Source organism: Colias philodice, chromosome 19 (genome assembly GCF_061535455.1).
Source record: "Colias philodice isolate Cphi_HAF_F1 chromosome 19, ilColPhil1 Martin Lab GWU primary, whole genome shotgun sequence".
NCBI classification, from domain to species: domain Eukaryota; kingdom Metazoa; phylum Arthropoda; class Insecta; order Lepidoptera; family Pieridae; genus Colias; species Colias philodice.
The window spans coordinates 699635-725569 of NC_143104.1; the positions used below are offsets into that span (position 1 = coordinate 699635).

At 32.6% G+C, this 25935-nt stretch overlaps 2 protein-coding genes across 2 annotated transcripts in view; one reads left to right on the top strand and one right to left on the bottom strand.

Annotated features, from left to right (window-relative positions):
* The first annotated feature begins 49 nt into the window (after positions 1-49).
* Positions 50-22075, top strand: LOC149479703 (alpha-galactosidase MYORG). The gene is made up of 8 exons (XM_089707119.1): positions 50-602; positions 8752-8843; positions 14946-15084; positions 16267-16489; positions 17581-17760; positions 18080-19491; positions 19879-20056; positions 20569-22075. The coding sequence occupies exons 1-8, from the start codon at positions 63-65 to the stop codon at positions 20706-20708; spliced, it is 2904 nt and encodes a 967-aa protein (XP_089563245.1). The 5' UTR covers positions 50-62; the 3' UTR covers positions 20709-22075.
* Positions 22076-22677: 602 nt separating this feature from the next.
* LOC149479704 (uncharacterized) overlaps positions 22678-25935 on the bottom strand; it is a 126208-nt gene continuing 122950 nt past the window's right edge. Inside the window, exon 11 of the mRNA XM_089707631.1 lies at positions 22678-25846. Coding sequence (XP_089563757.1) covers positions 25677-25846 — 170 coding nt within the window. The 3' untranslated portion in view covers positions 22678-25676. The remainder of the gene's footprint in view (positions 25847-25935) is intronic.

Here is a 25935-nt window from a genome sequence, read left to right on the forward strand (position 1 = left end):
CATCAACAGCAGCTTTAATAGTATTTTTCTTTTTTCAGGTTACCATGATATAATCGACCATCATGGCGAACCGCGAAAACGACATTGAACCTTATGAAGCAGTGGCAAAAGGGCTAAATTCACCTGAATTACGATCGAGTACTAAAATACCATTTGCTGATGAAGCTGTAGAATTAGAAAGTGTTAAAGCAGATGAGCCTTTACGACCAAAACGAGTTAGAGATGTCGAAAAAGGCAATCCAGATAGAGATGGTAAAATACATGCATCGGACCTTGGAGCAGTCCGTTCACCAAACAGCGATACAATAGTAGTAGATACGCCTGAAGGAACGCTGTATATAACTTTAGATCCAGATTCATCTAGATCTTCTAAAGTAACAAGTCCTACAAGTCCTACGAGCCCTAGTACTCTATCAACTGACCTTTCTGAATCACCTAGTACTTCCAAAGCATTTGGTGCGAGAGAATCTGAAGATCTGATAACATCTGAAAGTGATGTGGAACATAGAAGACCTAATTTGCGAAGGAATTCCATATCGATGCCATCATTGGCTAATATGGAGCTACTGAGACAGGAGTATTTGAGCAACACGCAAGGAAACGTGAGTACTTTTATGATGTTATTCTAAGTTTATTATTTTCATCGCCGTTTGTATTTTGATGTACCGAGTACGTTCAATAGAACCATAATAAATACACCATAGATTGATATACTCTATATTTCCAATCACATTTGGAAATAAGCAGTGTTTAATCTTGTTTTTCAATTCAGCGTTTAAATTTCTTTGATAGAAGGTATGAGAAATATAATTCGTATATTAATCAGTTCTTTAAAGAAACGAATCTTCAATGGCGGCGCTTATCATTCCCTCTCGCTCACACACAGCCGTACGGTATGCAAAAAAAAATGGAAAAATAAAATTACTAAAATGTATTTGATTTTCCCTATAATAGTTTTTATCATAAATTTACAATGACAATTATAAATAAATAAAAAAAAATAAAATTCATTTAATTCAGGCCACATAGCCCATAAAGTGTTAGAAAATCTTATCCTAGTGCAAGTGTTAGTATTACAATTACCTATTACCTACATACATTTATTACTACAGCTTAATTTACAAATCCAATGCTTACTAATGATATTATCCTTACTAATTATGCATTTGCGAAAGTAAATAATGTTTTATTGGAATTTGACAAAATATGTTCTTTGGGAAAAGTTGTTCAGTTTTATGGGCATATTACAAGTATTATGGCGATTTTATTACATTCTGTATACGTAAATATGATAATTCATATAAATACACAAATACAATAACAAAAAAGTTTGCCAACAAACAATTTGAAATAATTAATAAAATAATTATCAATTTACGTTATTTTTATTTTCTTTTTTGATGATCCTACCATCTGTCAAAGTCAGCTTTGGCCGCCATTGAAGATTCGTTTCTTTATTGAACTGACTAATACTTGCATTCTTCATTAAAATTTAGTGCAGGTTATATTTATTTAAACTCATTTATCAGTATGACATAGTAGATACTACAGTGTGTCTAAACGTTTTATTACCTCCGCAAAGCCATTTAAGACCACTGCAGACACTGACCTCTTTTACTTTCTTTATCTCTATCAATATTTAATCAATGACAGAATTTCTCGTCGATCCTTATTACTTTATTGAAGTACAGTAAACAATAATACATCAAGATAAACACTTAATAGTTGTTTAAACAAGGCTATAATCATAAAGTCAGTGAGTGCTAAGCCCTTAAAGATAAATTTACCTACATTAATAAAATCTTTATATTTCGGCCCGTACAACGACGTTTATCAACACTGATAACATTTGATAAATACGAAAAGAAATTCAGTACCACTTAGTAATCATTGGAGAACAGAAAAAACTTTAGTTGTCTTATCACTTGAAACATTAACATTTGTTCACTTATCTCATAATAAACATTAAAATTATGTGATCAAATATAGAAATAAGGTGATCAGTGATTTGGTGTGGTCCATTGGAATATTTCGGCTAATTTATCAAGATAGTGACGGATACAATAGCAAATTTAAGAGTCCTTGATAGGAGATAAAGTTATCGTAAATTAAATAGTTGCATATAAGTCAGGTGACGGTGCAAAAATGAGGGTAAGGAAGAAGCCAGATTTACGACTAAACATACCCTCGTATCCCCATGACTATGTTGAAATGCCGATGGAAACTAGGCGGCTGATACACGAAGCGAATAGGACTCCCAATGATATACAATTTATTGATGATGAACCGACGTCACCGAAAGTTCAATTTCGAGTTGGTAGTCCAGAACTTAATACTGACACACCTAGTAAAATTGACTTTCGTTCATCAACACCAGAGGTGAAGTTAGAGAATCAAGATGAATCTAGTCATATTGAAGATACGAATTCAGAAAAAAACAGTCCCGTGGTGTATAGAAATTCAATGAGAAGGAATTCTGTATCCGCTCCCGTGCACTTGAAGGATTATGGGGAAATAATTACAGTTCGAAACGATACAGGAAATAATGTAAGTTATTACAAATACGTATCTACATTGCAGCTATATTTCAGAATTTCAAAGTTGGTTATTTTTCGAAATGGTATTTAACTTATTGCAGATTGGATCACTACTATCTATAAATTGTGCAAATTATTTTGAAATTAGTAAATATTCTGTCGTAGAGAACGTGTTGTACCCGGAAATAAATCCGCAATTTAAAGATTTTATCACATGTCAACGTAATCTTAAAATTAAACAGTAGACTATATTTCATAACACATCTGATAAAAATTTTTGATAGTAAAGAAAATATGTAGAGAACACGAAATAATTTCTAGTTTAGTAATTATTAATTTATAAATTAAATGACGTTAATTTTTGTCCTGATGTAATTATTTTAACCAGCGTGTAGGTATTCGATGAAATAGAACCTTCTTATGGCGCGAATAGTCTCCGAATAATGTTGTGGTACCTAATTTTTTTAATAAAATTACAGATTTTCTTCATTTACCCTTTCTCCTGAAGAAAATATATTCAATACCATTATCAGTATTATCATTTTTACGTATACGGAAAATAAATAAGAAAATGCCAAATTTTATATCGCTATCAAGCTTGATATCATACAAGTTACAGCGAACTATCAAAATTGTATCTACGTATGTACAATTTACAACTTTTTATTGCACGTAATTTTTTAAATGTTCAATTGGTACCAATTTTGTATTATTTGGAACTAACTGACCTGGGTCAAGAGAATAAATATCCTTTATTGCGCAGTATAAAGATGTAGCTACCTAATGGGAAAGTAAAATTTTGAAATCGTCTAATAGCTTTTGTGTTAACAAAGCCTGTATTTTTAAGTTCAGAAAATAAATTTTAATATTTTTAATAGAAACACATTATATAGGAGCCAAAAGTACTTGATATTAATGAACAATCATGAAACACAAAATCTAATATCACAAAGCGGAAGGTATCTAATTGGTATTCTTACCTTAATTCTTGTTTAAAAGACGTAATATCAAGAGCAAATAACTTTGTTAATTGACCTTAATCCTATGATCAACATAGATAAGGAAAAATTGTTATCACAAATTTGCATGTTTTCAAAATTGTATTCTTAATTTTTGCATGTATTGAGAGATGATGCAGTAAACTTAATAGGTATTTCATATTTTTTTTTGTAATTCCGAAGTCGACAATTCAACTGTCATCATCGTGATCCCAATCAATATTGCAGCAAATTACAAATCAAGTCATATCTCAATTTTAATCTAGTTTAATGTATTTGTTGTTTGAACTTAAGCATATTTTCTTTAATACTGAATGTAAGACTACTTGATTAGTTGTAACGACGACGTATTCTAAATAGACCGATGTCCAAAGTCATAATCTTAGTCACTACTGAGATTTTATAGCTCGAACTTCTCTGTGAAAATTCATCCTTTCCGAAGTGGTGTTAAATATTCAACATGTCTTATTGAATAAATGTTGAGTTTGATACTATGATATCTCTGCTGATATACCAGTACCTCCAAACTTGATGTTTGTTATTATAAGTACATTTACAAGTTACTCTGTAGCAAGGTGAGCTGACACTGAACCAGAGAGTATTAACCAAATTGCTAGACGTCCGGTGACGGGGCGCTCAATCTGTGGTTGATTTGTCTTATATATATATTATTTTATGGGAGTACTTAATAGTTTTATTTTTATATTGAAGTGAAAACTTCTGTAGCGGCGTTGGGTATAAAATCTTAAACTCGCGTCAGGACACGTGACCTGATCGAAAAAGCGTAAACGGATGGATATCAAACATGCTCAACGTTAATAATCAAGTTTTCACTTCTGCCGGCACTCCCGGAGTGCAACCCGTCTTTTTTTTCTAGATGTTTTAGTAGTATGTAGGATGCTGCAGGATGTGATACACAAAATTGTCCTGCATGATAAATGTTAGGATGGAAATGCTACCCAGATTCTTTATTTATTTAAATATACTGTCTATTGTCGTCATGATGAATGTATGTTAATGTAAATAAGGAAAGGATAAAATAATATTTTTTTAAGTGTAACATAATAAGGTATTTTAGCTACGTAAATATTTAGATCTTACAAGTGACCAGATACATAAATCTAGTTCTAATCGATTGCCAACTTAATTTAGCACTTTGCAAAACGTACATGTAAAAACGAGAATATCAACAGTTTACAATTAGCTTTAATACTGCGGTTTAAAACAGGATAATCCTATCCTTTCAATAGATAAGCCAACACAATATGACACTATAAAATAAATCCCTTGATTACAACAAGGCCACGGTTTTGCTCCCCAGACTTCTACACAATTACTCCTGCCCGTGATCTTATCCATGCGTTCATATTTAAATCTCTTTATATAACACAAACGTACATTTACATATTCTGTATTAAATCAATAATAACCCACTAAACGTTATTTTTTAAACTACACATTGAAGTTAAAAATACGTATTGTTGTTCTACCAAATTTCCAAATTTAAGGTGATAAATTCGGGTTTAAAATGAACATGGAAAACTCAAAAACGTCGCGATCTAATGCGTTTGCGCATACGTTCAAGTATAGATCCCCGTTGTGGATCGAATCAGATTCCGATGTTAGCAAAAGCAGTGGCAATATTAGCAATAGTGATAGTGTACGAAGTTCCGATAGTTCCGGCAGTATCAATAATTATCTGGATTCTAAGGTTAGTTGTTTGTTAAGTTTTTAGTATAAAATGTTATCTACATATTGAGCTAATTATTTTACGATTAAAAGGGGGGCTCTATCTAGGAAGTAATAGTACCTAAAAGATACTAAAAGAAAATGTGGAATCTAAGAATCGCTAAGTAGGTATATAATATAGTTGTTGTTGAATAGTTATTTGATGTCAGTACTTCTTCAAATGTAGGTTATTTAATATTTTCTACCTATTATATTTTGTTGTATTGTTTGTAAGCAAAATGGTATACTGATACCATTTTGCTTCTCGTGATTTGACCTTTAATTTTCTTTGTTAAAATAAAGCCTCGTGGCTTTACTCGCGAGGTAAATATTCGGATAATAAGCCTAGCAGGGGCGTGCACAGAGTTTTTGGACAGGGTAGGCAGAAATATTGCAATGATAATAAGTCATAAAAACTAATATTTCATATTGCAGTACTTGATTATTATATTACAGTATTTGATTGGAGATACATAGTATTTCCGCAAAATAATGGAAAACATATCACGAACATAGGTCATATTATCTATAAAATAATTGTCAAAGTAGGTATGATATCCTAACTAGTATTCTATATTATGTAATTAATGATTAACTTTACCTTTGTGTATTACAAATTCCGGTATAGATCCATTTATAGATCGGCCTTTTTCCTATCACTCTCTGTTTGATAAAAGTTTATTCATAAAACAAAAATAAGAATTTTTCGTTAAATTAGGTATGCCTTATTATCTTACAAAATACACTGATGATATACATAATCTATTTAGTTACTCTCAAAACACTTCACTTGCAAATTGTCGTAGTAAACATTATTAATTTTCTGAAAAAACAAATTTAACCTCAAAGTAAACGTTTGTTATTTCCAAAACAAAACAAACGAATAATGATACTATTTGCAGAATATGGTCTTTACCGCTACAAAATTGTATACATTATCACACTTCTTAAATTGGTCGCATATTCAACTTCAGTTTCGACTTTCGATGTAGTTCCGAATTCGGTTCGTACCTAATTCGTATATCTTCGTAAAAAGACACTGCCTACCTTGTGTGTTTGTGTGCGTGGTTTTAATACATCAGTGTGCCGTGTTTATAGGCACGCACACATATAAAATATGCGTAGACACGCAGAGCACACATATAAAAACTTAGACACGGATAGTTTGTGTCTTTGCCGTCCCGTGACGTACTGGGTCCTGTGGCGGCGCTAGTGCAGCGCATGAATAGTGACTTGAGCCGAGCCGGTGTTATAGAAATTAGATAATAATGCTACCAAAATACCGATAGATGGATCTAAAATATATTTGAAATATATTTTTATTTCATAACTACATTGCGCAATTAATAAAATTTAATGACGCTGTGAATTTCATTTATGCATTTTAAATATTGATCAGAGTTTGGTAAATGGTAGGGTAGGCAGTGTCTTTATGTCTTTATGGAATGCACGCCACTGAAGCCTAGGTATGTACTAATCCAGACTATAATCTATCTTCTGTACAAATTTCATTGCATCGAAAAAGTCTCAAACATACATGCACGCTATTAGTTGAATTATGAATAGGATAAGATTAAGGATTGCATGTTGTTATATTATTTTAACATTAAAATAGTTAATATATAGCTTCCGCTAAAACTTAAGATTTTATCAGTAAATTACTCAGGTATTGTGTTTTATGATTAAGTATGTAAGATTTGTAATTATATAAATGTGGAAGTCGTGAGGATTGCTATTGTATTCCGACTCTATATTATTTTACTCTATATTATTTTCTATTTGCACATCCAGAAAGTGGGTAGAATGTATTAGCGCGTTAACATTGTAATAACACCTTTTTTGTAACTACATTCTTGTAAATAAATGAAATTTGAATTTGAATTTGAATTTAATCTTAGGTATGCACATACTAGTAGGTATTAAACATACCTATTTATTACCCAAAAATGTTTTTTGGTCCTTCGGTTAGTTTTATGTCACTAGCGCTATCTAGGGAAATTTAGTTAAGATCATTGAAAAATAGTTGGTTCTTATATAGGTCACTAGATGGCACTAGTGTGGCCTTTCTATAAAATTGAATGATCTACAAAATATTATATAGCGTACATAATGTTTTTTTTTGCCTATTAATTTAAAAGAATTTATGAACAAAGGTATGTAACAGATGTAAGGCGCGACAGCATTTTCGTTCAAATTTCACAATTATTATGGACGATCTTTTTTATGTAAAGATTAGTACATAATTATCACATGAGCAAAAATGATTTGTAGTTTTTACATAAATATACATATATAAAGCCATATTCATATAGTTTAAGTTTCAGAAGACGGAAATAAACCTTCAATTAAATTGTTTCTAATATCATTTAATTATCAAGTTTCAATATTGATTCTTCCCTATAGAAGCGACATTCCGAATTAATTGTCTCTACAGGGTAAATATAATTACCATTCTTTTCCTACTTTTAAACGCTTTTAATTTTATAAAAATTGTTAAATTTGTTCAGCTTTATCGATATTCTATGTTCATTCATCATCTATATGAATGGTCAAAATCGATTCACCCAGTTGAAAGTTCAGAAGAAACCCAAAAAATACAGTCGACGAGACCTCTTTTTTTGAATACGGTTGAAAAATAAATTACACTAGACACACGACAGACATTAATAGCGGTTTCATAATTAATTAATGGGTTAATTTGCACCTAGATGCAATTGCAGTTATCAAGATGCCTTCGGTCAGGTATCACAGGAACTGGGAGAGCATACCGCTGACTAAGGTATTTTTGGTTGGTGCAAAAATAAGTGTTATGTCAATGTGGTTAGGGTATTTTATTGATTGGTTAGTTTATTAATAATATAAAGAATATGGTATTTAAATGTTTAGTATTGGGTGTGAAATTATTAATTAGGGTTAATATAATTTGCCTGATTATGTATTGAAAATTACATTGCAGTTGAATTCGGGATTTTAATTTTTAGAGAAATATGAAATAGATTTGTTTTGTCAGTGGAAGCTTTTACCACGGACCATCTTACTTTAATTACGCAATAGCGACTTTAGTAATATATTTTACCGCACAAGAAGTATTTCATTATGATCTCTGTAAGACTAACTAGTACGTTCAACAAAATCATATTTCTTACAGAACATAGGCACATCCTATAACTTATAGGTACCTACCTCGTTAATATTTTAAACGTAAAAAGGAAAACCACTATTCGCAGAAAAAAAAATAAACATGCACACATAGCAGACCTAATTTTATCATTAAAGTAACAGAACATTTTTATATTAGGTAAAGTCAAACTCAAATATAATATGGACTGTGTAAAATACATAGGTATTAACTTTCTGAAGCCCCTCTAAATAGCCTTTTACATTAATGTAGTTTACGTTACATACGAAGTAGCTACGAAAAGTTTTTGTTAGTTTCATATCAAGAGACAAACAAACATACATTTAATGACATTGTTAATATATTACAGATTCCAGAGCACCACCAGAGCACAGCATCTGGTTTCAGTGATGGAGACAATACAGCTGATGATAACGCGCTCTCTGAAGATGATAGGTCCAAGTAAGTACTAATTATTTATGCTTAAGTACTCTGTTACAAATTGAAACTTTACCTAGGCTATAATATAATGTAAAACAAACGGCTATATTATATTACTAGATTTCCGCCCGCGGCTTCGCCCGCGTTTTCAAAGGAAAACCCGCATAGTTCCCGTTATCGTGGGTTTTCCGGGATAAAACCTATCCTATGTGTTAATCCAAGTTACCCTCTATATGTGTGCTAAATTTCATTGTAATCGGTTCAGTAGTTTTTACGTGAAAGAGTAACAAACATCCATACATCCATACATCCATACATCCATAGAAACTTTCGCCTTTATAATAGTATTAAGATTAAGATAGTGCGTCCGATTAACTGTATGTTTGAGTTTTCCTTATCCAGAACATTTCATAATATTTTTTTTTCATTTCATAATTTCAAATGTAAACAAAAGAAAGTCCATAGAGCCCTCAACTCAAGCGCACAAAAGTAAAACAACGCGTAAGGTCAGTTCAGTAGGGATGGGCTTGATACAACTTAATAAGGAAGTGCATCCGACCATTGACCCGTTGCAAAACGTACGCCCTTTTATCAATTTAACGTAGACGAAATCAAACTCAAACATTTGGTTGCACTACAACTCAAACTCAGACCAGACTTTATTTTTCAACAAGACTTTTTTATGTCAGAGTAAGAGACTTCATAAAGAAGCGATTTTGAATCTTCAAATACACAAAGTACCTACTTAATATTAATTATCACCATTTCGGAAACTACTAGACTATTTATCTGTAAAAATCTGCTTTAGGAACCTATTTTTGAGTTACAAAAGTGTTTCTAAAGTAGCCTAGTTGAATAAAATAAAGTTTGAGTTACAATGCTCAAGCATCTGGACGTCATTTAGGTAGCCTATTTCATAGAAATTACGTGCAGTTTCTATAGAGAAGAACCGGCAAGGAACTCTGTAATAGCTCTAACAAGAATTATTATTAAAAAAACAAAATACCCGACTGCACACTAAAAAAAGAGTAAAACAACTTTATCCCGTGGGACTTTTAGGATAAAATGTATCCTATGACACTCCCGTAATCAAGACAAATCTAACGATACCTCATACATCAAAACCCATCAAGCCGTTTAGGCTACAGGTGGTCACAAAGGAAAAGACATACATACATACTTACATACACTCGAAAAACATTACCCTCCTTCTTTGGCAGTCGGGTAAAAAATCACTAAGCTGCTTCTTTTTCTATTAGAATGCAACCTCGTCAGGTGGTTGATCTCGGTAAATAACCAATTGACACACATCGGGACTATTACGAATTTACGATTGCAAGACACCATCCGTCTTGCAGGACGAATGTAGGGCTGCCAGAAATAAATGGGAATCCTTTTTGAAATAATAATTTTGACAACCCTTGAATAAAAAATTAAAATGGGTTCATTTAGAAATTATTTAAAGACTTATTGGTTTCTATCGTATTACGACGACTACGGTACTATTTTTTAATATAGTAGGTGAAAATCTGGAAAAATATCCTCGCTGTGAATTGTTTATGAAACAGGGTTAATAATATACGATTTAAATACATTAATACAATTTAAATTACTCGCTCGCCCCGATTCTGACCGGGTGGACTCCCCTGGTCGGGTTTAAAAGGGCTTATCCCTATAAGTGCTTATAAGTATTTTAACGCAACCTTTTAGTAATATAGCAGTATACTTAGTAAGAATAAGTGAGAACTTGAAATAAATTTAAACATGTTATTTATAAACTCATGACACGCCTTGAAAATCAAATATAAGAAAAACTAACATGATTAATCCTCATATTATAACACACTGAACTAAAAAATATATTTACAAGAATAAAAATCAGGTTAATCGAATTTAGTTTAGTCGAATTTAGTGCTGTTAGTCTGTACTAAATAGCTAGTAAGAAGAAAGGTCTAGAAAGCATAGGATAAGCAGAATTTTTAATAATCTTTAATTTTTAACATTTTATCAAATAATTTTCTAGTGTTCTTTTCTTGTTGATTAAGTAACTTGTAGGTATTTTTAGTCGCTTACTGCGGAGAAAAAAATAATTATAACACACTTATACTATTAAAACAACGCAATAAATAAAATTGATCGTAATACAGAATTTAATATCATGCATTTTGTAGAATTGTGTCGATGATTACAAAAGTAACTATAATTAATTACCTATTTTTTTTAATAGGTTAATTATTGTTTGTTTGATGACAGACCGTTTGACCGTGATTAGAAAAGTCTCGAAGAAAGTATGAACCATACGAATAATTAGTGTGCAACTATAACTATGATTTAAATACATTAATATAATATACACACATACATGAAGAAACATTAATTAATACATCGCATTATTAATGAGGACTTAATTAACCTATGTAAGTATACACTTATCTATAGATACTAATATTATAAAGCTGAACAGTTTGTTTGTTTGAACGCGCTAATCGGGAACTACTGGTCCGATTTGAAAAATTCTTTCGTTGTTAGATAGCCCATTTATCGAGGAAGGTTATAGGCTATATATCACCACGCTACGACCAACAGGAGTGGAGCCACGGGGGTGAAACCGCACGGAGCAGCTATTAAATTCCTAAGTATACACTCTACAATTTCATTAATGAAAATTACATTATTGTCTGTTGTATGAAGACAATAATAGATATTATTAATTAAGACCTTATTAATAGTTTCATTATAAATGAAATAGTTAATTCTTACTTTAAGTGTAGAATAAGTAATTTAAAAGTTGCACTCAAAATCCGCGCTCATAGTATAACATTATAGGTAGAGTCGTCACGTCATACCGGTCAGTATGCTTTGACAAGCGCACGCGCCGCTACCGAGATCTCTTGATCCGATCTATAGATCTTTGATCTATTTGCTGTGATTGTGGTTGTGAATATTTTGTAAGTAACGTTATAATCATATTATGATTGTGTCGGTTGAAGAGTAAGTTTTTGTTCGATTTTTTTATTAAATGTTATACTATGATTATTTTTTATATTAATGTCCATTTTTAATAAGAAATTTGAGCCGATTAGGTTTCTACGTGAATATAGAAAAGTAATAAAATGAAATGAATGTGACTTTCAATAGGTATAACCATGGACTAATAGAATCTGTATAACTTAGAACAGGTTAAGTTCAACAAAAAATTAATGGTGGCGTGATAAAACAAAAGGAAAACGTGTATTTTATCTGAGCTACACTATGTTGGATTTTTTTATTATATTTTTGTGAATTATTTCTACTTGTTATAATAAATAATAGGCAATCAACCATTGACTGTGTTACTCGGACGGAAAATTTTCGTGTCAAAGTGCTTGTAAGTTTGTAACCAAACTTCTGTAAAACGGCTCGACCGATATTGAAGAAATTTTTGTATTAGTTATACGGGAAAACAAAGTTTAAGTGATAATGACAAAAATGTACCATTTCAAATGAAAAAGAGTCTGTACAGTTTCTTGCCTGCTCTTCTCTATAGAAACCTATTTTCCATCCGAATGATAAAATTTTCCAAAACTTTAATAAATGAATGTTTGATTTTGTATTTAATTCTACTGATAATGTTCAAAATAGATTTTCCATTTTCCAAACAAATATAACTTGCTTATCAATCGACATAAATTCAATGAGTGATTAGCATTACGCGGGCAAATAAATCAGAATTAAATCGTTATCGGTATGAAATAGATTACCTACTGCATTTATTTTTTGTTCAAAACACTCGCTTCTATAAATACTCATGCTTACTTATATTAAAAATGCGAAAGTGTTTTTGTTTGTTTGTGTCAATTACATCCTATACAGTTTACTCTTTAATACTTTACAAATTAATTAGCTATATTTTATTTTGAAAGACAACCGAAATGAATACAACGAATATATACTTACTAGCGGTCCGCCCCGGCTTCGCCCGTGGTACATATGAAAAATAGATGTTGGCCGATTCTCAGACTTACCCGATATGCACAGAAAATTTCATGAGAATCGGTCCACCCGTTTCGGAGGAGTATGCAGACTAACATTGTGACACGAGAATTTTATATATAAGATTATTTACCGCTTTTTTCTTATGTTACATACAATGACCTTTCATAAGGAAACTATCAATCAATGCAACAAATTCCATAAAAATCGGTTAAATTTTTTTGTCGGTAACGGCCTGACAAAGGTAACTTTGCGAGTGCTCATGGGCGGTGGTGATCACCTCACTAGGTGACCCACCTGCTCCGTTACCCGCTCTATTATAAAAAAAAACCTAGAGCGAGAAAGTGGAAATAAAACTATCACTGTATCAAATTTTATTAAAATCGATTCAACGGTTAAGACGTAAGCGTAACAAAGAGACAGACGTATATTAATGAGTATGGATAAAGTTTATTGGAATTATTATAGATAAGCTTAAATCTATGTTATTAGTACACAATTATTTATTAAATCCAAACAAATAACATGAATAAGAATAGAGATATAATTTTGTCGTTTATACGAAATTAGAGCATTTAATGATTTTTTGTGAAGATTTTATAAAATAATTTAAAACTTTTATAGCAATTAGAAGCTAGATGAAGAATAAGGAAATACATCTAGAGTACTGCAAAAGCCAGCTTTCTCCCGAAGCAACTTTACTTCATATACAATTTACCTACTGAGAAAGAAGCCCGTTTTACTTCGGACGTTTAACTTTATATATTCGCAAAATTTCATCAAAATTGATTTAGTTACCGGGTCACAAACGAAACAGAAATTCCTTATTTTATAAATAATGTTACCTTTTTTGTGCCTATTATCTATACTAATACTAATAATATTATAAACCTAAAGAGTTTGTTTGTTTGCTAGTTTGAACGTGCTAATCTCAGGAAATTATAGGCCGATTTGAAAAATTGTTTCGGTGTTAGATAGCCCATTTATGGAAAAAGGCTATAGCGCTCTCACTAAATATCATATCTACTCTCTCAATAAGTATCATAACATTAAGATCAACAGGAGTGGCTCCTGTTGGTCTTGCCGCTGGTAAAACCGCGAGGTAGAGCTAGTCTAAAATATATTGGAATGTTTACTTAGAAGTGCATAGATTCTCACAAGTAAGCAATTACATTGCTAGCTAAGCAGTTACCATTACATTGTTTATCGCATTTTATTATTTGTCGTTAGATTTGGTTTTAAGCACGTACGTTATTTGTTGTCTTATTATAACGTAAATTTAAATAGCTCTAGCACGTGGCGTTGCTTGATTTTTGGATATTATACAACCTAATACTACATTTATCATAAGAAATTCGTGTAAATTTAGTTTTGTATTTTGTGACTGAGCCAGAAATATATGAATCAGAATAAACTTAATAAAAACTATTTAATATGATTATGTAGATATTAAATTTAATTCGCATGATTATTCGCATTGCTAGTAACTTACCACTTCGTAGGTATGTTACAGCTAAAGTAAATCCTTCGAATATTAAACTAACTAATTATATAATTGAAGCTGTACAAATAAAAACAACAACAACTCAGACGTCATCTAACTTTCGGATCTACATAAGTAACAAATAAAAAATCTGTAAACAACAAAGTATTATATAATCTCATTAAAATCATATCAACATTCCGTTAACCGGTTTGAACCGGTGTGATGACGTCACACCGACCTTCCAGAAAATGTTGGATAATAAGGAAACTGACACACACAGGTGTTTAATGGAGTTCACTTAAGATTACTTCGTATGGGCTATTTTAAACCAACTTTGGAAGAATTATTTTCTTAAATAAGTTGTACTTAATAATCTATAATTCTAGCGTGGAAAAGTAATGGTGCTAGACGACATACCTTTAGTTCTGTCATTATCCGCACTGGAATTTAGCATTTAAACATACATAATCCCCCTAATATAACTACGACTTTTAAATGGATATGATTTAAAAAGAACTACTAGACTTTCTTGCCAGCTCTTCTCTGTATAGTTGCTTTCTGGACAATCTATAATATATTATGATGGTTCAAAAGCACTTCTTAAAGAAGTCTAGTCAATAAAAAGATTTTTAAGTCAGACTTATTAATCACCACATTTGTTGCAGAACACCGCTCAGATCCCCACGCAAGAAGTACCCAAGACGGTCTCGGTCTGAGTTTAGTATGGATGAAGACGATTATTCGCCGAGTAATTCAGTCACCTCCGTTAATTCATTGGCCAGCTTGCTCAAAGAGAAACTGCAGGTGAGTCTATGGATGATTTTAGTATTAAAAAAATACTCAAGTAAAATACTTCTTTCTATGTTTTTTCCAATGTTTGTATAAATAGGTAACAAGTTGAAATGTATTGCGTATATTTTTGTAAATGTGCAATTAAATCTGACTAACTAGGCTATTAATGAAACGGCTGATTTAACTATTTGACTTCTACATTGCTTTACGAGCAAGCAAAAGTACTTTTTATAGTTTATCACTCTCATAGTCCTATAGGACGAAAGATTTGATTTGATCCACGCTATAAAAACTAAAATATTTATATCTATCTAAAATGGCTCTATCTTAATCTTAATATATATAAATCTCGTGTCACAATGTTTGTCCTCAATGGACTCCTAAACCACTTAACCGATTATAATAAAATTCGCACACCATGTGCAGTTCGATCCAACTTGAGAGATAGGATAGGTTTTATCTCGGAAATCCCTCGGGAACGGGAACTATGCGGGTTTTTCTTTGAAAACGCGGGCGAAGCCGCGGGCGGAAAGCTACTATACATATATAAATCTCGTGTCACAATGTTTGTCCTCAATGGACTCCTAAACCACTTAACCGATTATAATAAAATTCGCACACCATGTGCAGTTCGATCCAACTTGAGAGATAGGATAGTTTAAACATGTAGGTACCACGGGCGAAGCCGGGGCGGACCGCTAGTAAAATATATTTTCTTGAACTGTTTAAAGATTCAAGATATATGATAAATGACTATACAGATTTATGAATACTCTTATTTACATATTGCATCATGTTTTTGATATAATCAGCTGTTATATAATGTGTTATTATGTATCTATGTTTACATAGATATATTTATGTAATACTAGCGGTTCGCCCCGGCTTCGCCCGTGGTACATGTTTACGTTTTCTCTACATAAGAACCATCCTCGTACTTCAAGGAATATAATAAAAAAAGAATTATCGAAATCGGTTCAGCCGTTCTCGAGTTATGCGCTTACCAACACATTTTGCGATTCATTTTTATATATAAGAAGATTACAATATTAGGGATAACAAAATTATAGAAACGTTGCTTTGTAATATAAATAATCGTGGAAAAATGCATGATAGCCAATACTGTTTTTAAACTACTTACATTCTAGTAACTAATGGACCATTAAACTAACAAAAAATATTCTAAAATTTCAGAGTATCCCGCAAAAGATGAGGAAAAAGCCAACAGACTACAAATTACGAGCGTTCGTGCTACTAATGTTCCTTGCAGTAGCATTCTTCATAGGATTTGCTTACACGCTATATCAACAGAAAGCTCTCACTAAGGCGTACTTTGAAAGCGTACAGTTCAACGAACCGAAGAGACTTATAAGGATATTTAATGCAGATGATGTTGAGATTTTGAGAGCTAATCTTGGTAAGTTTCATCATCATCACCATCACTAAATATATTGTAGTATAGGAAGTCTTGATAAAGTGCCTGCAGTTGATATAGTGGATATTTACAGATAATTCTTGTTTAATGATTGACTAGTCGAACTTACTCGAAGATAAGGAAGCATTAAAACATCATATTTAACTAAAACTGTACGATCTAATTAATAAATTAATATATGACGGATGTGGTTTTAAATCTCTAAACACGTGAAGTAATCGATACTTACCTGTATCACGCAACTGGCAACGTGCAGGGTGCTTGGCACATTTTATATTTAAAACTTGGTTTAATCTACTTAAGTTTATTTGAAATGAAATGAAAATTTATTTGTCGAAATTGTGGTTACAATGTTTTATAAAATTTATTTCCCGTTTGCACAATTCGTCAACAAATTGACATACTAATTTTTATAAGCATGTTTATTGTTTATTTATTTTTTCACATTGTGGCAAATCCATACTTAATATTATAAATGCGAAAGTAACTCTGTCTGTCTGTCTGTTACTCAATCACGCCTAAACTACAGAACCAATTTGCATGAAATTTGGTATGGAGATATTTTGATACCCGAGAAAGGACATAGGCTACCTTTTATTGCGAAATATGTACCACGGGCGAAGCCGGGGCGGACCTCTAGTATTTCATATAATAAGGAAAAACATAATTGTAATTGTAAGTAAATTTTAAATAAACCACAACCGTTACACCATCTATTTTATTCTATAGTGTACACGTTTTAACATTATTAGATACTAGCTGTGCCGCGCGGTTTCACCCGCATTGCTCTGCTCCTGTTGGTCTTAGCGTGATGATATATAGCCTATAACCTTCCTAGATAAATGGGCTATCCAACACCGAAAGAATTTTTCAAATCAGACCAGTAGTTCCCGAGATTAGCGCGTTCAAACAAACAAACAAACTCTTCTGCTTTATAATCTATACTAATATTATAAAGCTGAAGAGTTTGTTTGTTTGTTTGTTTGAACGCGCTAATCTCGGGAATATTAGTATAGATTTCCCAAATAATTAAATTCGAAATATCGAAAATATCGAAATAATAATTTCCCCAGCTGTCGACCTCCACGGCAAGCAAAAAGCCTTCCCCTGCTTACCCGAGCACCGTCTCTCGGACGGCTCCGAGTGCCTGGAGTGGCTCAGTAATCTGCGCTTCTACCTCAAGTGTCTGCCGCACGACCCTGGGGTTGATAATACCACGTGTTACTCTGTGCATTGGAAGGCTTTAAGACATGGTGAGATTTTTTGTTATTTTTTTTGTGAATGTACCTAATTCTAATGTTTACTATTTGTAGTGCTAAAATATTATTATTGACCCTTTAATAACAATTATTCACTGATTTATAAAAATAATTTGTTAGACCATTCTAAACATTTGAACATTCTAAATCTTTAAAAATGCATAGATATTGCAATATAAATATTTAAGAATAATGCGGTATATAAATAATAAAAAAAAAAAACAAATGTTGACGTACACACAAGATTCTCTTTGTTATATTATAATTATTAATTAACATAGTAAAGTGTAAAATTAACTATGAATGATTTCAGATATAACTCCAAACGACTGCTTCGACTGGAGCGAAACCAAAGTACATTGGTATGGCGGCGGCCAATCCATCAACTTAACGTGGCCTCTTGACTCCGGAGCTATCGATTACACTCCCTTCATTACTGGAGACATGCAGAAGTCGCAACTCGGCAATGTCCTCACACGATACTTCATCAACTCTAAAGGCGCAGCCATCATCATAGATGACGAAACTCCACTGTACTTAGCAGTGAACAACGGGAAAAAACAGATTTGCATAAAAGCGCAGTTCGACGAGTTTGCGTATGCCAATAAATTGACTGAATTCCCAGAAATGAGGTACAATATTTGCACTTCGATGGACATGAAATCGTTGCATTCTTCAATCCACAGTCACAGAAGAGCTCCTCTATGGGATGGACTAAAACCAGCCGATATGCAAACCCTAGAATCGTTAATATCAGAACCCGTGTGGCAAATAGCACCCAGATTCAAACATGAACTACTAGCAGAAACAATTTCTAAATACACGGAAGATGTCATCGATTTGGGCTTTCTGAAACAGGGCCACGTGCTAGTGAATGAGTTTTGGCAAGATGAGATTGGTGATTTCAAAGTTGATGTGAAGCGTTTCAGCACTCTTAATACGACAGTAGATAAATTGCATCGCAGAGGTTTCAAAGTCGCGTTCACAGTGCAACCGTTTATCAGTACGGAAAGTGAAAATTTTGCTGACACAGTACAAAAGAGATTGCTCATTACAGAAAGGAATGGAGATAGACGAATACCAGCTTTGACTCGCTTCAAATCAGTTGATAGCGCTGGGGTTTTAGACGTAACAGACGAAAGAGCGAAAGCTTGGATTTACGATAAACTACAGGTGGTTATGGACGAATATCACATCGACTCATTCTATTTCGATTTAGGAACCGCATACGATATGCCGTACTACTATAGATGCGAGAAACGATTAATCAACCCTGATCAGTACAAAACTGCATTCATAAAGGCGTTTGAGAAGAATTTGAATATAATTGGGGTGTCTTCGGCTGTGAGTTTGCCGAGGCCTCCGATATTTGTGTCGTTGCCGCCTTTCGAGTCGAGTTGGGAAGCTTTGCAATCAGTGATACCGACGATGTTAACGTATGGTGTGAACGGGTATCCGTTTATAATGCCAGGAGCAGTAGGCGGGGATATTTATTGGCCTGGAAGTGAACAATTCTTGCCATCAGCTAAGGGATCTTTGGATGCAAATGGAACGAACACAACGCAAGAAAACGGTATAGCATTACCAGAGAAGGAGTTATATATGCGGTGGTTGCAACTGGCGACTTTCTTGCCAGTGATGAAGTTTACGCATTTACCGAGTAAATATAACGACGAGAGGGTTCTGGAGATGGCCAAAAATTTGACACTGTTGCGACAAAAACTGGTGAGTTCTTTTTTTTTAATTTTATTTATTTTGTATCGTATCTATCGAGTTATTAAGTTATAGTTTAAGCCTTTTTTTGTTGCTGTTTTATATTTTATCCTTTTATGGCGATAAACACACGGTACCGCGTACCGCCGCGGTTGGCAGTGAAGCCCTACGAGGTACGGACCGTTTGACCGCGCGGTCGGGCGGTGTATGTGTGTTTGGTATCAACGGATTTAATAGAAGCCAATGCAACTTGAGAACCGCTTCACTGCCAACCGCGGCGGTACGCGGTACCGTGTGTTAATCGCCTAAGTATTTTATTGTTTTCATAAATAACAATAAATTTATTAATTTCTTTGTATCTATTAATTTTTCAAGTCTGATATCTTTTTGCGCTTCCAGGTCACTCCCCTCTTCCTGAAATACAAGCGCGAAGCCCTAGAGGAGGGCCTGCCGTTAGTGCGGCCGCTGTGGCTGCGCGCGGAGGGCGAGGCGGCGCTGCAGGTGCGGGACGAGTTCGCTGTGGGGGGGGACATCGTGGTGGCGCCCGTGCTGCAGCGCGGTAGTACCGTGCGGGAGGGTGAGGATACACACACACACACACACACACACACACAGACACACACACACTTAGTTAATAAGCGAGGTGTGCGGGAGGGTGAGGATATATACACACACACAGTTAATAAGCGAGAAGGTGTGCGAGTGAGGCTTATTACTGTAGCTCTCTAGGTTATGTAAGCCAAGTTAGGCGATGGTGATACTGTAGTTCCGTATTAGGTGGCGAGGCAGGCGAGGGAGCTTGGACGAGCTTAGACTTGGTGGCTGGTGCAGAGGGGAACTACTATGTTACTAGGCTGAGGATATACTATGAAGCTTGTTTAGTAGTTGTTAATATACTATTTTTAATAATTTCAATAAAAATTTGTTTCACAAGAAACATTGAAGTGAATTTCAATAGTAGCGGAATTTGCCGTCCTATCTCGCCTCAAGATCAAATTGTTTATATTTTTAAAAATACTATTTTAAATATTGATAATTCTACCCCCATTAACAACATTGTATTAATAATTTATATATTTCCCTTTCCAGTATACCTACCCAGTGGTCTCTGGCAGGACGGCATCGACGGGTCCCTTCGGAAGGGCAATCGCTGGATGCACGAGTACAAAGTGCCGCTCGATAGAGTCGCCTACTTCATACGGAAACCTGATGATATGAGGTTCAAGTGATAAAAGATAGAAGAAAAATCGGAATAAATAAAGTTGATGGTAAAAGGGTTTAGATGAAACACGGAAAAAAGTATAAAACTCATAAATTTTTGATTTTTAATATGAATCATTTTAAAAATTTATTAAGATCTAACTAGGCGAAATAAATAGGAAAATAAAATTGGGGATAACAAAGTTGGATAGGATAGAAAAATATATTTCGGAGAACAATCCGCCATGTTTTTTTATGATTTCATTGTTAGTTAGTTACTTATAATATGGAAGAATCCGATATACCTATTCACCAACGCTTAAAAATTTTGGATAATTTTATCAAGTTATAAATTTTAGTTATATTTGTCAGATAAAGTTTTTTTACATCTAAAAGACTATTTATTTATACATCTAACTTTTTAATTGTTAGACAATGTGGACTTGAGCTAGAGTATTATTATTTATTAGATTTGAATGGATTCAAAGCCAAGTGATTTAAAAGTAAACATGGGACCATTTTTGTCTTTAAGTGTTCGTGAAGCTAGCTTTAAGTTTAAATAATAAAAATATCATTCATAAGTACTAGGCTTTTTATAGGATTGATGTTTTTTTAATTAATTATAACAACCTGTGTTTTGGAAATCGGGTTTGTATTTTAGGAATCGGATTATAATAATTAAAAAGCATTCGACATCACTGCCTCAAGGAACCTATGCTATGTAGTTAGATAATGTAATAAATATTATAAACAATATAATATTATTTTTATTATTCATTTATAACAAGCCAAATGCGTAAAATAATTTATGTTTTTAGACATTAAGTGCCATTATAATTAAATATAAAAATTGTGTGTAATATTCCAATAACGGATTAAAATACAAATTTGTAATATTAAGTAATTTATGTTTTAATAAAATATGATTTTCTACACGTATTCGTAAATAATATCTAGATAAAAGTCATTTACATTTTAAAAAATATTTTTGGATTTACGGAGCTTAAAATAATTTTATTGTTCTACCATTAAAATAACATGTGTATTAAAATATATTATGTTATAAATTATAATGCCTGTTAAGGTGACGCAATATTTTATTATTTTATTTCCCCTTGTTGTAATTCCGATCTAGTCTTACTTTAGATTTTTGTACAAACAATATTTTTATCAAATAGGGCTGTGTCTTATTTACTGCGTAATTGATGATACAATTGTGATTAATCAAGTATTAAATTAAAATAAATGTTTATTGATGTATTAATTGCAAATATGAAATTCTATTTTTCTATAGTTCTAAATATAATAAAATAAAATATAGTCGATAAGTTAATTGTTAATAATTTATGTATTAGATAAATAATAATCATGTGCCAATGTTTTTGTGTAAATAAAATGATCGCTACAGTTTGTGTGTTTTATTTTATACTAGCTTTCCGCCCGTGGCTTCAGTCTTCACCCGCTTTGTCTAAAACCTAATAAATTATAATACTAAAACCTTTCTCTTGAATTTAAAAGAAACCGCATCATAATCCGTTGCTTAGTTTTAAAGATTTCAGCATACATAGAAATATAGGGACCGAGAAAGGGATTTTGTTTTATACTATGTAGTGATGTGTACTGATGTTTAAAAGACACAATCATAAATGGAGTAAGTACGTATAATAGTAAAAAGGTTCAGCAAATTGAAACTTTCTGTAATATCCATACTAATATTATAAATGCGAAAGTAACTCTGTCTGTCTGTCTGTTACTCAATCACGCCTAAACTACTGAACCAATTTGCATGAAATTTGGTATGGAGATATTTTGATACCCGAGAAAGGACATAGGCTACCTTTTATTGCGAAATATGTACCACGGGCGAAGCCGGGGCGGACCACTAGTTAACATATAATTGTAGTATTATGACTCAGTTAAAAAACAATAAATGTTATGTAACCTAACCTATTTTAAAATTCTGAGATGTGTGAGGTAAAGTTGAAATAAAAAGCACAATAATTTTTATAATTTTATTTACTTGAATCTCTTATACATCACCAAACACGCTGAATGGGGAATAGCGACGTGACTGATACAATGAATGGTTTATTTTTTTACCTTTTTAATTTACATAATATAATAATAGTTACAAATACCTAACATCCACATAGGGACTAATATCATTATTTAAATTATTAAACATGTTCAAACAGCACGTCACTGTGGAAATATCAAAAGAAATATCACTGAAACAATCAGTCCTCCTTACCATTAGCGTGTTAACCCTGAACAAGTCGACGACGGTCTATCGCCGACGTGCTCAGGTACAATACCCACCACATCAGGTTGTTAGCACCACATAAGCTTCCCCTATTATCCATAATATCTACAGGCCGATATTTACCTATCTACAAACAAGCCTCCCGCATATTACACAGAGTAGGAACCGAAACACATAACGTGATATGTTTCCGGTAATAAACCATCACGCGAAGCGATAGGAACGAAAGCCATATAATCACAAATTCAAATCACAATAAACAATACTATAAATTACGCGTAGTTTGGTCTTTAAAACATTTCAGAATTGTGAACATTAAATCCATCAAATTCTATTATTATTAACATTATTATAGACAGTATAATAAATTTTGTAACAGCAGACAAAATTAACACACACGTCCGCAATAACGGTTAGAAAAATGCAACATTTAATAATTTCAATAATGATTTTACTTTCAGAGCTATTGATGTTCACTAAGCTGATACAATTCTTAATTAACAACATTTTATAATTCCTAATATTATGCATTAATTAGAGTTCTAGCTATTAAATACAATAGTAAATCTCAGGGCAGGCTTGTTAGCCAAAGAAATCTTAAAAATTGCCAAGAGGAAGGCTAAAAAACTAGCACTCTTAAAAGCATTCATCGTAAAATACTGATATATCATATTCTTTTTTTTCAGAAAGCAATGAAAAGCTAATAGCCAAAGTTAAACAATAAATCGTCTATGATACTATTCAATGTAGGTAAGAAACCAAAATCAAGTGTAAATGCAATTTTTCGGAATGCTTGAAGTAGTTACGTAAATAAAGACGATATATCAGTACAGTACGATGCTCATTTATCCCATCACACCTAATTACACCTTCCTTGTCCATTCGTTTAAAAGCAACAATCATCCACACAAACCAACATGCAATATATAGCCGTATATGATAAAAACTATTAAATAAATCGCTATACGAACATAAAAAATAAATAGACATATAGTTAATTTATCGTTACGAATCTTCGTCATTAAGGTAAATACATTGTGCTGGTGCTTGAAATATTATACAGAATTTTTTTCTATTTTAAAGGTAGTTTGGCAAAGAAAGCAATAGTAGAATTCCATTAGATTAGCTTATCGCTATGGATGACTTAAACGTAATTGACATAAAAGTTTATTTTTATTGGCAAAATGAAACAATGGAAACACTTCGGTCGACAACAGAAGTCGAGAGCGGGCCGAGTACAGCTTACGTCCTACACTAGACGGTAGTGTGATCACATTCGCGCGAACCATTCGTACAAAACATTCAATTTAAGGAATTTATCATTAAGTGGAATAGGTATATTATATCAATTATAAATATTTAATAACAAATTATTAATGTCAAAAATCAATACAAATAGGAACATATAATACTATTTATTTTATATATATTTGGGACTCGACTAGAAATTTAAATGTACAAAATCAAACATATTTAATATTTACTTGTAAAAAAAGATTAACTTTAGAGTCACCGTAACATGAAAAAAACAACATCAAAACTATGTATCTAACAGATATAGATAAAAATCATATATCAACACAAAACTCAGCTGTAATTTTAGTAGTCCTAATAAACCATTTTATTTAATATGAATTAAGCTCTCTATCGTGTTAGGCTCATTTTGGTTTAGAGAGGCAAAAGTGGCGGTGAGTCGATGTAGCACATGACTACTGCAGCAGTGTCCGTAACACTTGTACACAATACACATGAGAACGATTAACGCAGGCCTTTAAGCGTTCCTATGTAGTACAAAGTGTTATTCAATTAGTACTATTTTTGTGCAAAATCTAATTACTATCTAATTATTGAAAAAATTGAGGATCTTTTTTCAATCATCAGATAGCACTGGTTTATTATTTATTTTAAAGTTTACGAACCACTTTTGCCTTTCTAAACTTTAGAAACAATTATATTACTTCTATCAAACAATGAAGTGCAGAATGCACGTTGTCTTTTTAAGACATTATATATTTGACTTAGACTCTGGTCGTAAAAAATTATGTACTTCAGGTTATTTTAACAAATCAGTTTTCATCATCGCTTACAATAATCGTATCGATTACGATCACGTCCGTTTAAAGCTCGTGGCATAAATACTCCACGCATTTCATTATCATAATCTCTTTTAAAACTCACAATGCGATAGCAAAATAATTTCTCAAAAATTTAGATTTTTCGCACAAGCGGTGTTTTGGCTAAACAAAATGGACTGGTTATGCTAAAAATCGTATATAAAAGCACTACTGATTGTATAAGACCAAATTCAAAAATATTATCAGAAATATAAGATTTTAAATGGCATGTATTCATTTATGTCGCTACTAGAAAAGATTTTTAGAAAAAAATGGACGTTTTTGTTTTTAGGTCGAGATTCGTATTGGATGCGATCGAGTTCTTGTTTCACTAGGATCCATTCTTGGCTTATGCTTACACGTTAAGTTCAAATCGTGTTTTTGAGTAAATATTTATCTACAGCTTAAAAGAATTTCACAACAGTCTGTCTGTCTATCGTATATCACAAATATTGAATCTATTTGCAAACTATCTCATACGAAGTAGCGTCCTCGGGTGTGTGGCGCTTCTGAGTGTATTATTTCAAGTACAATATTTGATAATTGAATAATTACACTCAGAAGGAATCCAAAAGCAGAGGCTACTTCTTCGATGAGAAGGCTACAAATAGACCCGACACCTAGAACTCGAGTCTGTAAGCTGCACACGAAGTTTCATGGTCTTGAAGATTGATAGTGCATCGCGAGGCAGAAGGTGACAGATCTATTTTATATTTTTCGAGGGCTTCTTCGTTCTCAGCTACCCAGTAGCCGAGGACGTCTGTGTCATAAGTGGGAATAATTGTGACTTCTGGAAAAAAAAATAGATTTAAAATTATACAAAAAAAAATTATAACTTTTGTAGTAACATATTTCATGACTTAATGATTAAACATGACG